The sequence below is a fragment of the Mustelus asterias genome, unplaced genomic scaffold, assembly GCF_964213995.1.
Source record: "Mustelus asterias unplaced genomic scaffold, sMusAst1.hap1.1 HAP1_SCAFFOLD_2015, whole genome shotgun sequence".
NCBI classification, from domain to species: Eukaryota; Metazoa; Chordata; class Chondrichthyes; order Carcharhiniformes; family Triakidae; genus Mustelus; species Mustelus asterias.
In genome coordinates, this window is record NW_027591960.1 from 1 (window position 1) to 16693 (window position 16693).

Below are 16693 nucleotides of genomic sequence, written 5' to 3' on the forward strand. Positions count from 1 at the left end.
GTGCGAAGAGTTAACGCGAGAGAGAGATGGCCTGAGATCACCGCCCATCCCCATATCCCCCCCCACCCTGCCGGTCCCACCCTCCCCTCCCGCAGCAACAGCAAAGGGGGTGGGGGTTCTACTCTGGTCGCAAATGATTTAAGTTTCCCCTCTCCCCACCCCCCCCCCGCCCGCCACCCCCACACCGAACGCAGCCCTGACCCCGATCGGTTCCAGGCCGCATGCTGGGGTGGGGGATTCTCTCGGTCTTGTTGCTGTTGAGTTTCCCATTCCCCCCCCCCCCTCCCCCACCCCCGCACCCCCAACCCCCCCCCCCCCAATCCCCGCCGCTCTCAGCAGGGTGACGCCAGCCACTCCCTCCCCCTCCCCCGCCCTCCAGTTCCCACCGAAGTCAGGAGTCTCTCGGGTGGTCTGCATCCTCGGACCAAGCTGCTCACGGAGGTGGCCTTCGATCATAACTGCTGGAACAGAGAAAAAGAAAGCGGACTCAGGGGGGTGAGCAGAGACAGGCCACCGAGGGTGAGGGGGGGGGGTGAGCAGAGACAGGCCACCGAGGGTGAGGGGGGGGGGGTGAGCAGAGACAGGCCACCGAGGGTGAGGGGGGGGGGGTGAGCAGAGACAGGCCACCGAGGGTGAGGGGGGGGGGGTGGGGGCAAAAAGTCACCGTCCGGTCGGTCGGCACTGGAGAGCCGCTGAAGATTTAAAATAAAGAGACAGGCTGTCAAAGTTTTTCTCCTCTGACGCCTCAGGACAGCTCTCAAGGAAACGACCGCACCGTAACCAGGCAAACAACAATTTATACCACACGAGAGGAGAGTACGGAATGGTTGACACATGGGCTCTGATTGGTGGAGGTGTTGCCATGGAGAATGCAGCATGTTTGTGTGCCAAACAAACTCACGCTGTCCCCATAGCAATTTATACCGTTCACCGTAAGGCAAAGAATGAGGGGGTGGGGTGGGGGGCGACATGACAAGGAGCCAGATACAACAAATTGCATTGATTTAGCACCTTCAGCACATTACAGCATCCACAAGGCGGATCACAGGAGAGAAATAGAGCACAGATTGATGCGAGGCCACATTAGGAGATATTACGGACAGGAGATCAAAGGCTCAGTCAAAGAAACTGCTTTGTTACGAGGTATTTTAGTGGAGGTGGGGGGGCGGGGGGGGGTGGACATGCAGAGAGAGAGAGGGGGGAACAGGCAGAGAGAGAGAGGGGGCGGGGAGACGGGCAGAGAGATGGGGGGGGGGGGGAAGACGGGCAGACAGAGGTGGGGAGGAGGCAGAGGTGGGGGGGGAGACAGAGGTGGGGGGGGAGACAGAGGTGGGGGGGGAGACAGAGGTGGGGGGGGAGACAGAGGTGGGGGGGGAGACAGAGGTGGGGGGGGAGACAGAGGTGGGGGGGGAGACAGAGGTGGGGGGGGAGACAGAGGTGGGGGGGGAGACAGAGGTGGGGGGGGAGACAGAGGTGGGGGGGGAGACAGAGGTGGGGGGGGAGACAGAGGTGGGGGGGGAGACAGAGGTGGGGGGGGAGACAGAGGTGGGGGGGGAGACAGAGGTGGGGGGGGAGACAGAGGTGGGGGGGGAGACAGAGGTGGGGGGGGAGACAGAGGTGGGGGGGGAGACAGAGGTGGGGGGGGAGACAGAGGTGGGGGGGGAGACAGAGGTGGGGGGGGAGACAGAGGTGGGGGGGGAGACAGAGGTGGGGGGGGAGACAGAGGTGGGGGGGGAGACAGAGGTGGGGGGGGAGACAGAGGTGGGGGGGGAGACAGAGGTGGGGGGGAGACAGAGGTGGGGGGGGAGACAGAGGTGGGGGGGGAGACAGAGGTGGGGGGGGAGACAGAGGTGGGGGGGGAGACAGAGGTGGGGGGGGAGACAGAGGTGGGGGGGGAGACAGAGGTGGGGGGGGAGACAGAGGTGGGGGGGGAGACAGAGGTGGGGGGGGAGACAGAGGTGGGGGGGGGAGACAGAGGTGGGGGGGGAGACAGAGGTGGGGGGGGAGACAGAGGTGGGGGGGGAGACAGAGGTGGGGGGGGAGACAGAGGTGGGGGGGGAGACAGAGGTGGGGGGGGAGACAGAGGTGGGGGGGGAGACAGAGGTGGGGGGGGAGACAGAGGTGGGGGGGGAGACAGAGGTGGGGGGAGAAGGGGGAGACAGAGGTGGGGGGGGAGACAGAGGTGGGGGGGGAGACAGAGGTGGGGGGGGAGACAGAGGTGGGGGGGGAGACAGAGGTGGGGGGGGAGACAGAGGTGGGGGGGGAGACAGAGGTGGGGGGGGAGACAGAGGTGGGGGGGGAGACAGAGGTGGGGGGGGAGACAGAGGTGGGGGGGGAGACAGAGGTGGGGGGGGAGACAGAGGTGGGGGGGGAGACAGAGGTGGGGGGTGGGGGAGACAGAGGTGGGGGGGGAGACAGAGGTGGGGGGGGAGACAGAGGTGGGGGGGGAGACAGAGGTGGGGGGGGGAGACAGAGGTGGGGGGGGAGACAGAGGTGGGGGGGGAGACAGAGGTGGGGGGGGAGACAGAGGTGGGGGGGGAGACAGAGGTGGGGGGGGGAGACAGAGGTGGGGGGGGAGACAGAGGTGGGGGGGGAGACAGAGGTGGGGGGGGGAGGACAGAGGTGGGGGGGGAGACAGAGGTGGGGGGGAGACAGAGGTGGGGGGGGAGACAGAGGTGGGGGGGGAGACAGAGGTGGGGGGGAGACAGAGGTGGGGGGGGAGACAGAGGTGGGGGGGGAGACAGAGGTGGGGGGGGAGACAGAGGTGGGGGGGGAGACAGAGGTGGGGGGGGAGACAGAGGTGGGGGGGGGAGACAGAGGTGGGGGGGGAGACAGAGGTGGGGGGGGAGACAGAGGTGGGGGGGGAGACAGAGGTGGGGGGGAGACAGAGGTGGGGGGGGAGACAGAGGTGGGGGGGGGAGACAGAGGTGGGGGGGGGAGACAGAGGTGGGGGGGGAGACAGAGGTGGGGGGGGAGACAGAGGTGGGGGGGGAGACAGAGGTGGGGGGGGAGACAGAGGTGGGGGGGGAGACAGAGGTGGGGGGGGAGACAGAGGTGGGGGGGGAGACAGAGGTGGGGGGGGAGACAGAGGTGGGGGGGGAGACAGAGGTGGGGGGGGAGACAGAGGTGGGGGGGGGAGACAGAGGTGGGGGGGGAGACAGAGGTGGGGGGGGAGACAGAGGTGGGGGGGGAGACAGAGGTGGGGGGGGAGACAGAGGTGGGGGGGGAGACAGAGGTGGGGGGGGAGACAGAGGTGGGGGGGGAGACAGAGGTGGGGGGGGAGACAGAGGTGGGGGGGGAGACAGAGGTGGGGGGGGAGACAGAGGTGGGGGGGGAGACAGAGGTGGGGGGGGAGACAGAGGTGGGGGGGGAGACAGAGGTGGGGGGGGAGACAGAGGTGGGGGGGGAGACAGAGGTGGGGGGGGAGACAGAGGTGGGGGGGGAGACAGAGGTGGGGGGGGAGACAGAGGTGGGGGGGGAGACAGAGGTGGGGGGGGAGACAGAGGTGGGGGGGGAGACAGAGGTGGGGGGGGAGACAGAGGTGGGGGGGGAGACAGAGGTGGGGGGGGAGACAGAGGTGGGGGGGGGAGACAGAGCTGGGGGGGGAGACAGAGCTGGGGGGGGAGACAGAGGTGGGGGGGGAGACGGAGGTGGGGGGGGAGACAGAGGTGGGGGGGGAGACAGAGCTGGGGGGGGAGACAGAGCTGGGGGGGGAGACAGAGCTGGGGGGGGAGACAGAGCTGGGGGGGGAGACAGAGGTGGGGGGGGAGACAGAGGTGGCGGGGGAGACAGAGGTGGGGGGGGGAGACAGAGAGGCCAGAATTGGAGGAGTGCAGAGATCTCAGAAGGTTGTAGTGGGTTACAGAAATGGGGAGGGTTGTAGGGACTGGAGGAGGTCACAGAGATAGGGAGAGCTGTGGGGGCTGGAGGGGGTTACAGGGATCGGGAGGGTTGTAGGGGCTGGAGGGGGTTACAGGGATAGGGAGGGTTGTCGGGGCTGGAGGAGGTTACAGGGATAGGGAGGGGGGGGGGGTGGTGAGGTGGATATGGAGGGGTTTGAAAGCGAGGATGGGAATTTGGAATTGGAGGTGTTGCCGGACTGGGAGCCAGTGTGGGTCGCAGGGGGTGACGGGTGAATGGGGACTGGGTGTGAGTCCGGACACGGGGAGGGGGGTAGCAGAGTTTGGGAGGAACTGAAGTTCCCGGAGGGTCGAGTGTGGGAGAGCAGTCGGGAGAGCGAGGGAATAGTCGAGTGTGGAGGGGAATGAAGGGGTCGGAGTCAGGAACCACGATACAACGTTACAGAGCAATGAAATACAATTTAAATGGAAGGTGGCAGGGCAGGCTGAGAGAGCAGTTAAAGCATTTAGTGTCCTCGGTTTTATTAGTGGGGGCACTGAGTACAAAGGGTCAGCAGCTCAGGTTGAACTTGTATAAGACGCCAGTTAGGCCTCACCTCGGACACTGCCTCCAGTTCTGGGGGCCACACTTGAGGAAGGATGTGAAGGCACTGGAGAGAGTACAGAGGAGATTCACAAGAATGATTCCAGGGATAAAGAACCGCAGCTCGGAGGACAGATTGGAGAGTCTGGGACTGTTCTCCTTGGAGAGAAGGCGGCCGAGAGGGAACCTGATCGAGGTATTCAAGATTCTGAGGGGTCCGGATGGGGTAAATAGTCAGAAACTGTTCTCGAGAGAGAGAGAGAGAGCATCAAGATGGAGAGGGCACAGATTCTAAACCGTGGACAGAGAGGAGGTGAGGTGACGTGAGGAGAAATGATTCCACCCAGAGGGTGGTTGGAGTCGGCAAGAAGCTTCCTGCGAGGGTGGTGGAGGCAGGTTCGATCGTGGGGTTCAAAAGGGGATTGGATCACAATCTGAATAGAGAGAATGCGCAGGGTCACGGGGATAAGGCGGGGGGAGCAGGATCGGGGAGAACTGCTCTTTCAGAGAGCTAGTCCAGACTCGATGGGGCGAATGGCCTCCTTCTACACTGTAGACGTGAGGACACCCCTTCTAACCCAGGGAGGATCTGTTACTGGATCTGGAGCAGAGCAGGCTGGAGAGGGGGAAAGATAGGGGAGCATCTAGGCAACAGTGACCACAACAATTGAGAGCCCAAGTCTGATGAAGACCATGATGCCAGATTAGAGGAAAGCTGATAGCGGGGCTCGGAGTTGTATTTAAGAGAATAAAATGGACAAAAAAAAAAAATCACGGAATAGGAGGTACGTGTTTAAGACAGTGGAGGGAAAATATATTCCGACACCAGGAAAGAACAAACTAAACATGAGCGCGATTCTACAGACATAAGAGGGTGAGGAAAGGTCGGGGAGGAGGTCGGTATGAGTCCCAATTGATGGTGGCCCCTCATGCTGTGCCCTCGCTCTCAGACCTGTCATGGAACAGAGGGAGGCCATTTGGCCCATCGTGTGATTCTCAGAGGGGCGGGGAGAAGAGAATGGCGGCGGGGGTGTGGGCTGGGGGGTGGGTGGACGACGACTGACAATTAAAGCGCGACGCACCTCCACTCCATTGTGTGTGACCGGGCTCTGTGACTCTCGGACCTCCGCTCCCTGATGCTCGGGCGCTCCGCCGCTCTTCACCGCCGGACTGGCTGCCTCCAGCCGGCTTCTCTTTGGCTCGGCCGGATCCAGCTCCTCAGCGTCTTCCTGCCCCGGCAGCAGGAACGAGTCGCCCTTCTCCAGTTTCCTCTTGCGCCGTTTCTCCGCCGAATCTTTCCCTCGCACCCTGGCCAGTTTGCTTTCCAATTTCTCAATCTGCAGGGTGGTTTTTGAAAGGAAGGAGGAAAAAAGAGAGGGCGGGGGGGGTGAGGGGAGAAGAGAATTATGGAAAGTTGATCCGAGTGAACATGCCCCTCTTGGCAGGGGGAGGGCAGGAATTATTCAGTCCTGGGCAGCAACATTGTACACACGGACGGTAGCGAGGTGAGTCGCATTACTGCAACAGTAATCCGCTGGGGTAACGACCCAGAGACACGAGACTGAACCCCACTCCCGCAGAGGTGGGAGATTAGCCATTTAAATTCAATTAATTAAGCAAATCATAAGTAAAGCTACTCTTGGTAACGGTGACCTGTAAACCACTGGACTGATGTTAAACACCCATCTGGTTCACTAATGTCCCCCTTTAGGGGGAAGGAAATCTGCCATCCTTACCCCAGTCTGGCACGCACACACACCCTCTGTATCTAACCCCATGCTGTACCTGTCCTGGGAGTGTTTGATGGGGAAAGTGTAGAGGGAGCTTTACTCTGTATCTAACCCCGTGCTGTACCTGTCCTGGGAGTGTTTGACGGGGACAGTGCAGAGGGAGCATTACTCTGTATCTAACCCCGTGCTGTACCTGTCCTGGGAGTGTTTGATGGGGACAGTGTAGAGGGAGCTTTACTCTGTATCTAACCCCGTGCTGTACCTGTCCTGGGAGTGTTTGATGGGGACAGTGTAGAGGGAGCTTTACTCTGTATCTAACCCCGTGCTGTACCTGTCCTGGGAGTGTTTGATGGGGACAGTGTAGAGGGAGCTTTACTCTGTATCTAACCCCGTGCTGTACCTGCCCTGGGAGTGTTTGACGGGGACAGTGTAGAGGGAGCTTTACTCTGTATCTAACCCTGTGCTGGACCTGTCCTGGGAGTGTTTGATGGGGATGGTGTAGAGGGAGCTTTACTCTGTATCTAACCCCGTGCTGTACCTGTCCTGGGAGTGTTTGATGGGGACAGTGAAGAGGGAGCTTTACTCTGTATCTCACCCCGTGCTGTACCTGTCCTGGGAGTGTTTGACGGGGACAGTGTAGAGGGAGCTTTACTCTGGATCTAACCCCGTGCTGTACCTGTCCTGGGAGTGTTTGATGGGGACAGTGTAGAGGGAGCTTTACTCTGTATCTAACCCCGTGCTGTCCCTGTCCTGGGAGTGTTTGATGGGGACAGTGTAGCGGGAGCTTTACTCTGTATCTAACCCCGTGCTGTACCTGTCCTGGGAGTGTTTGACGGGGACAGTGTAGAGGGAGCTTTACTCTGTATCTAACCCCGTGCTGTACCTGTCCTGGGAGTGTTTGATGGGGACGGTGTAGAGGGAGCTTTACTCTGGATCTAACCCCGTGCTGTACCTGTCCTGGGAGTGTTTGATGGGGACAGTGAAGAGGGAGCTTTACTCTGTATCTAACCCCGTGCTGTACCTGTCCTGGGAGTGTTTGATGGGGGAAAACCTGATGTGAAATGGCCTCTCAGTATTAAATCAGTGAAGGAAGAGGGAGCGGTGAGTTTAAATTTGCAGGAGCAGCTTTATCACACAGGAATAGAGTCACTGTCTTTGAAGCAATTCTGTGTTGGGAACGGTCTGTTGATAAACACAAGAAACTGCTTCCAAATCTGTCTCTTCGAACAGGAGCTGCAGGAATGCACGGAGCAGGAGGGAACGGTGTTTAAGGTGGGCATTGAGAAGACAAACTAACTTTGTTACCACCCTGTTGGAAGTCTGATTGCTCGAGGAGTGAGTCAGGAGATTGGAGTTCCTCAGGGCTCCAGCTTGCATCAATTCTCCCACTGACCAGAGTGGGCATCCTGCGAGGGTGTGAAAGGCACACACTGACATCCACACTTGCCTCAGCTGATGCCACTGAGGGGCCAGAATGGGGGTTTGGCCGTTCTGCCCTCCGATCAATCCAATCGTCACTCACTGAGAGAGAGTTAGGGCAGCACGGTGGCACAGTGGTGGAGCCTGCACGTTCTCCCCGTGTCTGCGTGGGTTTCCTCCGGGTGCTCCGGTTTCCTCCCACACTCCAAAGATGTGCGGGTTAGCTGGATTGGCCGTGCTAAATTAGCGTCAGGGGGATTAGCAGGGTAAATATGTGGGATTGTGGGAATCGGGCCTGGGTGGGATTGTGGGAATCGGGCCTGGGTGGGATTGTGGGAATCGGGCCTGGGGTGGGATTGTGGGAATCGGGCCTGGGTGGGATTGTGGGAATCGGGCCTGGGGTGGGATTGTGGGAATCGGGCCTGGGGTGGGATTGTGGGAATCGGGCCTGGGTGGGATTGTGGGAATCGGGCCTGGGTGGGATTGTGGGAATCGGGCCTGGGTGGGATTGTGGGAATCGGGCCTGGGGTGGGATTGTGGGAATCGGGCCTGGGGTGGGATTGTGGGAATCGGGCCTGGGTGGGATTGTGGGAATCGGGCCTGGGGTGGGATTGTGGGAATCGGGCCTGGGGTGGGATTGTGGGAATCGGGCCCGGGTGGGATTGTGGGAATCGGGCCTGGGTGGGATTGTGGGAATCGGGCCTGGGTGGGATTGTGGGAATCGGGCCTGGGTGGGATTGTGGGATTCGGGCCCGGGTGGGATTGTGGGATTCGGGCCTGGGTGGGATTGTGGGAATCGGGCCTGGGTGGGATTGTGGGAATCGGGCCTGGGTGGGATTGTGGGAATCGGGCCTGGGTGGGATTGTGGGAATCGGGCCTGGGTGGGATTGTGGGAATCGGGCCTGGGTGGGATTGTGGGAATCGGGCCTGGGTGGGATTGTGGCTGGTGCAGACTCGATGGGCTGAACCTTCTGCACTGTAGATTCGATGAGTTCCAGCTGCTGACCATCTGCCCCCACCCCCAGCTGACCTCGTCACACTCCCCCCATCCCCATCATGCCGACTTACTTGCAGAAGCTTCCGGATCTTCTCGCGTGGCGGCGTCCGCACGGCCTGCAGCACCCGCCAGATGTTGTGGTTTTCGTCCAGTGTGACCTCCAGCAGGTCACCCTCCACCATCAGCTCCTCCAGCTGCTGCTGCACTGCCTCTGACAGCTCGACAGCCGGACTCTCCAGAGACAGCTCACCCTCACCTACAACACAGCACAGGAGGCAGGGAGAGCGTCAGAGCGGGCATCCCGCGGCATTCACACACAGCCCAGGGACAGAGACACAGGGACACAGCCCAGGGACAGAGACACAGGGACAGAGACACAGGGACAGAGACACAGGGACAGAGACACAGGGACAGAGACACAGGGACAGAGACACAGGGACAGAGACACAGGGACAGAGACACAGGGACACAGCCCAGGGACAGAGACACAGGGACACATCCCAGGGACAGAGACACAGCCCAGGGACAGAGACACAGGGACACAGCCCAGGGACAGAGACACAGGGACAGAGACACAGCCCAGGGACAGAGACACAGGGACACAGCCCAGGGACAGAGACACAGGGACACAGCCCAGGGACAGAGACACAGGGACACAGCCCAGGGACAGAGACACAGCCCAGGGACAGAGACACAGCCCAGGGACAGAGACACAGGGACACAGCCCAGGGACAGAGACACAGGGACACAGCCCAGGGACAGAGACACAGGGAAACAGCCCAGGGACAGAGACACAGGGACAGAGACACAGGGACAGAGACACAGGGACAGAGACACAGGGACAGAGACACAGCCCAGGGACAGGGACACAGCCCAGGGACAGGGACACAGCCCAGGGACAGAGACACAGCCCAGGGACAGAGACACAGCCCAGGGACAGAGACACAGCCCAGGGACAGAGACACAGGGACAGAGACACAGGGACACAGCCCAGGGACAGGGACACAGCCCAGGGACAGAGACACAGCCCAGGGACAGAGACACAGCCCAGGGACAGAGACACAGGGACAGAGCCCAGGGACAGAGACACAGGGACACAGCCCAGGGACAGAGACACAGGGACACAGCCCAGGGACAGAGACACAGGGACACAGCCCAGGGACAGAGACACAGCCCAGGGACAGAGACACAGCCCAGGGACAGAGACACAGCCCAGGGACAGAGACACAGGGACACAGCCCAGGGACAGAGACACAGGGACACAGCCCAGGGACAGAGACACAGGGACACAGCCCAGGGACAGAGACACAGGGACACAGCCCAGGGACAGAGACACAGCCCAGGGACAGAGACACAGCCCAGGGACAGAGACACAGCCCAGGGACAGAGACACAGGGACACAGCCCAGGGACAGAGACACAGGGACACAGCCCAGGGACAGAGACACAGGGACACAGCCCAGGGACAGAGACACAGGGACAGAGACACAGGGACAGAGACACAGGGACAGAGACACAGGGACAGAGACACAGGGACAGAGCCGGCATCGAGGGAGCATTTATACACACAGCACAGAGACAGCATCGAGGGAGCATTTATACACACAGCCCAGAGACAGCATCGAGGGAGCATTTATACACACAGCACAGAGACAGAGACAGCATCGAGGGAGCATTTATACACACAGCACAGAGACAGAGACAGCATCGAGGAAGCATTTATACACACAGCACAGAGACAGCATCGAGGGAGCATTTATACACACAGCACAGAGACAGCATCGAGGGAGCATTTATACACACAGCACAGAGACAGAGACAGCATCGAGGGAGCATTTATACACACAGCACAGAGACAGAGACAGCATCGAGGGAGCATTTATACACACAGCACAGAGACAGAGACAGCATCGAGGGAGCATTTATACACACAGCACAGAGACAGCATCGAGGGAGCATTTATACACACAGCCCAGAGACAGAGACAGCATCGAGGGAGCATTTATACACACAGCACAGAGACAGCATCGAGGGAGCATTTATACACACAGCACAGAGACAGCATCGAGGGAGCATTTATACACACAGCACAGAGACAGCATCGAGGGAGCATTTATACACACAGCACAGAGACAGCATCGAGGGAGCATTTATACACACAGCACAGAGACAGCATCGAGGGAGCATTTATACACACAGCACAGAGACAGCATCGAGGAAGCATTTATACACACAGCCCAGAGACAGCATCGAGGGAGCATTTATACACACAGCACAGAGACAGAGACAGCATCGAGGGAGCATTTATACACACAGCGCAGAGACAGAGACAGCATCGAGGGAGCATTTATACACACAGCACAGAGACAGCATCGAGGGAGCATTTATACACACAGCACAGAGACAGAGACAGCATCGAGGGAGCATTTATACACACAGCACAGAGACAGAGACAGCATCGAGGGAGCATTTATACACACAGCACAGAGACAGAGACAGCATCGAGGGAGCATTTATACACACAGCACAGAGACAGCATCGAGGGAGCATTTATACACACAGCCCAGAGACAGAGACAGCATCGAGGGAGCATTTATACACACAGCACAGAGACAGCGTCGAGGGAGCATTTATACACACAGCACAGAGACAGCATTGAGGGAGCATTTATACACACAGCACAGAGACAGCATCGAGGGAGCATTTATACACACAGCACAGAGACAGCATCGAGGGAGCATTTATACACACAGCACAGAGACAGCATCGAGGGAGCATTTATACACACAGCACAGAGACAGCATCGAGGAAGCATTTATACAGACAGCCCAGAGACAGCATCGAGGGAGCATTTATACACACAGCACAGAGACAGAGACAGCATCGAGGGAGCATTTATACACACAGCACAGAGACAGAGACAGCATCGAGGGAGCATTTATACACACAGCCCAGAGACAGAGACAGCATCGAGGGAGCATTTATACACACAGCACAGAGACAGAGACAGCATCGAGGGAGCATTTATACACACAGCACAGAGACAGCATCGAGGGAGCATTTATACACACAGCACAGAGACAGAGACAGCATCGAGGGAGCATTTATACACACAGCACAGAGACAGCATCGAGGGAGCATTTATACACACAGCACAGAGACAGAGACAGCATCGAGGGAGCATTTATACACACAGCACAGAGACAGCATCGAGGGAGCATTTATACACACAGCCCAGAGACAGAGACAGCATCGAGGGAGCATTTATACACACAGCCCAGAGACAGAGACAGCATCGAGGGAGCATTTATACACACAGCACAGAGACAGAGACAGCATCGAGGGAGCATTTATACACACAGCACAGAGACAGAGACAGCATCGAGGGAGCATTTATACACACAGCACAGAGACAGCATCGAGGGAGCATTTATACACACAGCCCAGAGACAGAGACAGCATCGAGGGAGCATTTATACACACAGCCCAGAGACAGCATCGAGGGAGCATTTATACACACAGCCCAGAGACAGAGACAGCATCGAGGGAGCATTTATACACACAGCACAGAGACAGAGACAGCATCGAGGGAGCATTTATACACACAGCACAGAGACAGAGCCAGCATCGAGGGAGCATTTATACACACAGCACAGAGACAGAGACAGCATCGAGGGAGCATTTATACACACAGCACAGAGACAGAGACAGCATCGAGGGAGCATTTATACACACAGCACAGAGACAGCATCGAGGGAGCATTTATACACACAGCACAGAGACAGAGACAGCATCGAGGGAGCATTTATACACACAGCACAGAGACAGAGACAGCATCGAGGGAGCATTTATACACACAGCACAGAGACAGAGCCAGCATCGAGGGAGCATTTATACACACAGCACAGAGACAGAGACAGCATCGAGGGAGCATTTATACACACAGCCCAGAGACAGAGACAGCATCGAGGGAGCATTTATACACACAGCACAGAGACAGCATCGAGGGAGCATTTATACACACAGCACAGAGACAGAGACAGCATCGAGGGAGCATTTATACACACAGCACAGAGACAGCATCGAGGGAGCATTTATACACACAGCACAGAGACAGAGACAGCATCGAGGGAGCATTTATACACACAGCACAGAGACAGAGACAGCATCGAGGGAGCATTTATACACACAGCACAGAGACAGAGCCAGCATCGAGGGAGCATTTATACACACAGCACAGAGACAGAGACAGCATCGAGGGAGCATTTATACACACAGCCCAGAGACAGAGCCAGCATCGAGGGAGCATTTATACACACAGCACAGAGACAGAGACAGCATCGAGGGAGCATTTATACACACAGCCCAGAGACAGAGAGAGCATCGAGGGAGCATTTATACACACAGCACAGAGACAGAGACAGCATCGAGGAAGCATTTATACACACAGCACAGAGACAGCATCGAGGGAGCATTTATACACACAGCACAGAGACAGCATCGAGGGAGCATTTATACACACAGCACAGAGACAGAGACAGCATCGAGAGAGCATTTATACACACAGCACAGAGACAGAGACAGCATCGAGGGAGCATTTATACACACAGCACAGAGACAGAGACAGCATCGAGGGAGCATTTATACACACAGCACAGAGACAGAGACAGCATCGAGGGAGCATTTATACACACAGCACAGAGACAGAGACAGCATCGAGGGAGCATTTATACACACAGCACAGAGACAGAGACAGCATCGAGGGAGCATTTATACACACAGCACAGAGACAGAGACAGCATCGAGGGAGCATTTATACACACAGCACAGAGACAGCATCGAGGGAGCATTTATACACACAGCACAGAGACAGCATCGAGGGAGCATTTATACACACAGCACAGAGACAGAATCGAGGGAGCATTTATACACACAGCCCAGAGACAGCATCGAGGGAGCATTCATACACACAGCACAGAGACAGAGACAGCATCGAGGAAGCATTTATACACACAGCCCAGAGACAGAGACAGCATCGAGGGAGCATTTATACACACAGCACAGAGACAGAGCCAGCATCGAGGGAGCATTTATACACACAGCACAGAGACAGCATCGAGGGAGCATTTATACACACAGCCCAGAGACAGCATCGAGGGAGCATTTATACACACAGCCCAGAGACAGCATCGAGGGAGCATTTATACACACAGCACAGAGACAGCATCGAGGGAGCATTTATACACACAGCACAGAGACAGCATCGAGGGAGCATTTATACACACAGCACAGAGACAGAGACAGCATCGAGGAAGCATTTATACACACAGCACAGAGACAGAGACAGCATCGAGGAAGCATTTATACACACAGCACAGAGACAGAGACAGCATCGAGGGAGCATTTATACACACAGCACAGAGACAGAGACAGCATCGAGGAAGCATTTATACACACAGCACAGAGACAGCATCGAGGGAGCATTTATACACACAGCACAGAGACAGAGACAGCATCGAGGAAGCATTTATACACACAGCCCAGAGACAGCATCGAGGGAGCATTTATACACACAGCCCAGAGACAGCATCAAGGAAGCATTTATACACACAGCCCAGAGACAGCATCGAGGGAGCATTGATACACACAGCACAGAGACAGAGACAGCATCGAGGGAGCATTTATACACACAGCACAGAGACAGAGACAGCATCGAGGGAGCATTTATACACACAGCACAGAGACAGAGACAGCATCGAGGGAGCATTTATACACACAGCACAGAGACAGAGAGAGCATCGAGGGAGCATTTAGACACACAGCACAGAGACAGCATCGAGGGAGCATTTATACACACAGCCCAGAGACAGCATCGAGGAAGCATTTATACACACAGCCCAGAGACAGCATCGAGGGAGCATTTATACACACAGCACAGAGACAGAGACAGCATCGAGGGAGCATTTATACACACAGCACAGAGACAGAGACAGCATCGAGGGAGCATTTATACACACAGCACAGAGACAGAGACAGCATCGAGGGAGCATTTATACACACAGCACAGAGACAGCATCGAGGGAGCATTTATACACACAGCACAGAGACAGCATCGAGGGAGCATTTATACACACAGCACAGAGACAGAGACAGCATCGAGGGAGCATTTATACACACAGCCCAGAGACAGCATCGAGGGAGCATTTATACACACAGCACAGAGACAGAGACAGCATCGAGGAAGCATTTATACACACAGCCCAGAGACAGAGACAGCATCGAGGGAGCATTTATACACACAGCACAGAGACAGAGCCAGCATCGAGGGAGCATTTATACACACAGCACAGAGACAGCATCGACGGAGCATTTATACACACAGCCCAGAGACAGCATCGAGGGAGCATTTATACACACAGCCCAGAGACAGCATCGAGGGAGCATTTATACACACAGCACAGAGACAGCATCGAGGGAGCATTTATACACACAGCACAGAGACAGAGACAGCATCGAGGAAGCATTTATACACACAGCACAGAGACAGAGACAGCATCGAGGAAGCATTTATACACACAGCACAGAGACAGAGACAGCATCGAGGGAGCATTTATACACACAGCACAGAGACAGAGACAGCATCGAGGAAGCATTTATACACACAGCACAGAGACAGCATCGAGGGAGCATTTATACACACAGCACAGAGACAGAGACAGCATCGAGGGAGCATTTATACACACAGCCCAGAGACAGAGCCAGCATCGAGGGAGCATTTATACACACAGCACAGAGACAGAGCCAGCATCGAGGGAGCATTTATACACACAGCACAGAGACAGAGACAGCATCGAGGGAGCATTTATACACACAGCACAGAGACAGAGAGAGCATCGAGGGAGCATTTATACACACAGCACAGAGAGAGCATCGAGGGAGCATTTATACACACAGCACAGAGACAGCATCGAGGGAGCATTTATACACACAGCACAGAGACAGAGACAGCATCGAGGGAGCATTTATACACACAGCCCAGAGACAGCATCGAGGGAGCATTTATACACACAGCACAGAGACAGAGACAGCATCGAGGGAGCATTTATACACACAGCCCAGAGACAGCATCGAGGGAGCATTTATACACACAGCCCAGAGACAGAGAGAGCATCGAGGGAGCATTTATACACACAGCCCAGAGACAGCATCGAGGGAGCATTTATACACACAGCACAGAGACAGCATCGAGGAAGCATTTATACACACAGCACAGAGACAGAGACAGCATCGAGGGAGCATTTATACACACAGCACAGAGACAGAGACAGCATCGAGGGAGCATTTATACACACAGCCCAGAGACAGCATCGAGGGAGCATTTATACACACAGCACAGAGAGAGCATCGAGGGAGCATTTATACACACAGCACAGAGACAGCATCGAGGGAGCATTTATACACACAGCACAGAGAGAGCATCGAGGGAGCATTTATACACACAGCACAGAGACAGCATCGAGGGAGCATTTATACACACAGCACAGAGACAGCATCGAGGGAGCATTTATACACACAGCACAGAGACAGCATCGAGGGAGCATTTATACACACAGCACAGAGACAGCATCGAGGGAGCATTTATACACACAGCCCAGAGACAGCATCGAGGGAGCATTTATACACACAACACAGAGACAGCATCGAGGGAGCATTTATACACACAGCCCAGAGACAGCATCGAGGGAGCATTTATACACACAGCACAGAGACAGCATCGAGGGAGCATTTATACACACAGCCCAGAGACAGCATCGAGGGAGCATTTATACACACAGCACAGAGACAGAGCCAGCATCGAGGGAGCATTTATACACACAGCCCAGAGACAGCATCGAGGGAGCATTTATACACACAGCACAGAGACAGAGACAGCATCGAGGGAGCATTTATACACACAGCACAGAGATAGCATCGAGGGAGCATTTATACACACAGCACAGAGACAGCATCGAGGGAGCATTTATACACACAGCACAGAGACAGCATCGAGGGAGCATTTATACACACAGCACAGAGACAGAGACAGCATCGAGGGAGCATTTATA

At 56.5% G+C, this 16693-nt stretch overlaps 1 protein-coding gene across 1 annotated transcript in view; it reads right to left on the reverse strand.

Moving 5' to 3' along the window:
• Window positions 1-320: 320 nt before the first annotated feature.
• The window catches only part of LOC144489220 (lysine-specific demethylase 5C-like), a 67207-nt gene continuing 50834 nt past the window's right edge, over window positions 321-16693 (reverse strand). Inside the window, exons 15-17 of the mRNA XM_078207060.1 lie at window positions 8661-8845; window positions 5526-5780; window positions 321-461 (exon numbers count right to left, since the gene is read on the reverse strand). Of these exons, the coding sequence (XP_078063186.1) occupies window positions 453-461; window positions 5526-5780; window positions 8661-8845 (449 nt within the window). The 3' untranslated portion in view covers window positions 321-452. The remainder of the gene's footprint in view (window positions 462-5525; window positions 5781-8660; window positions 8846-16693) is intronic.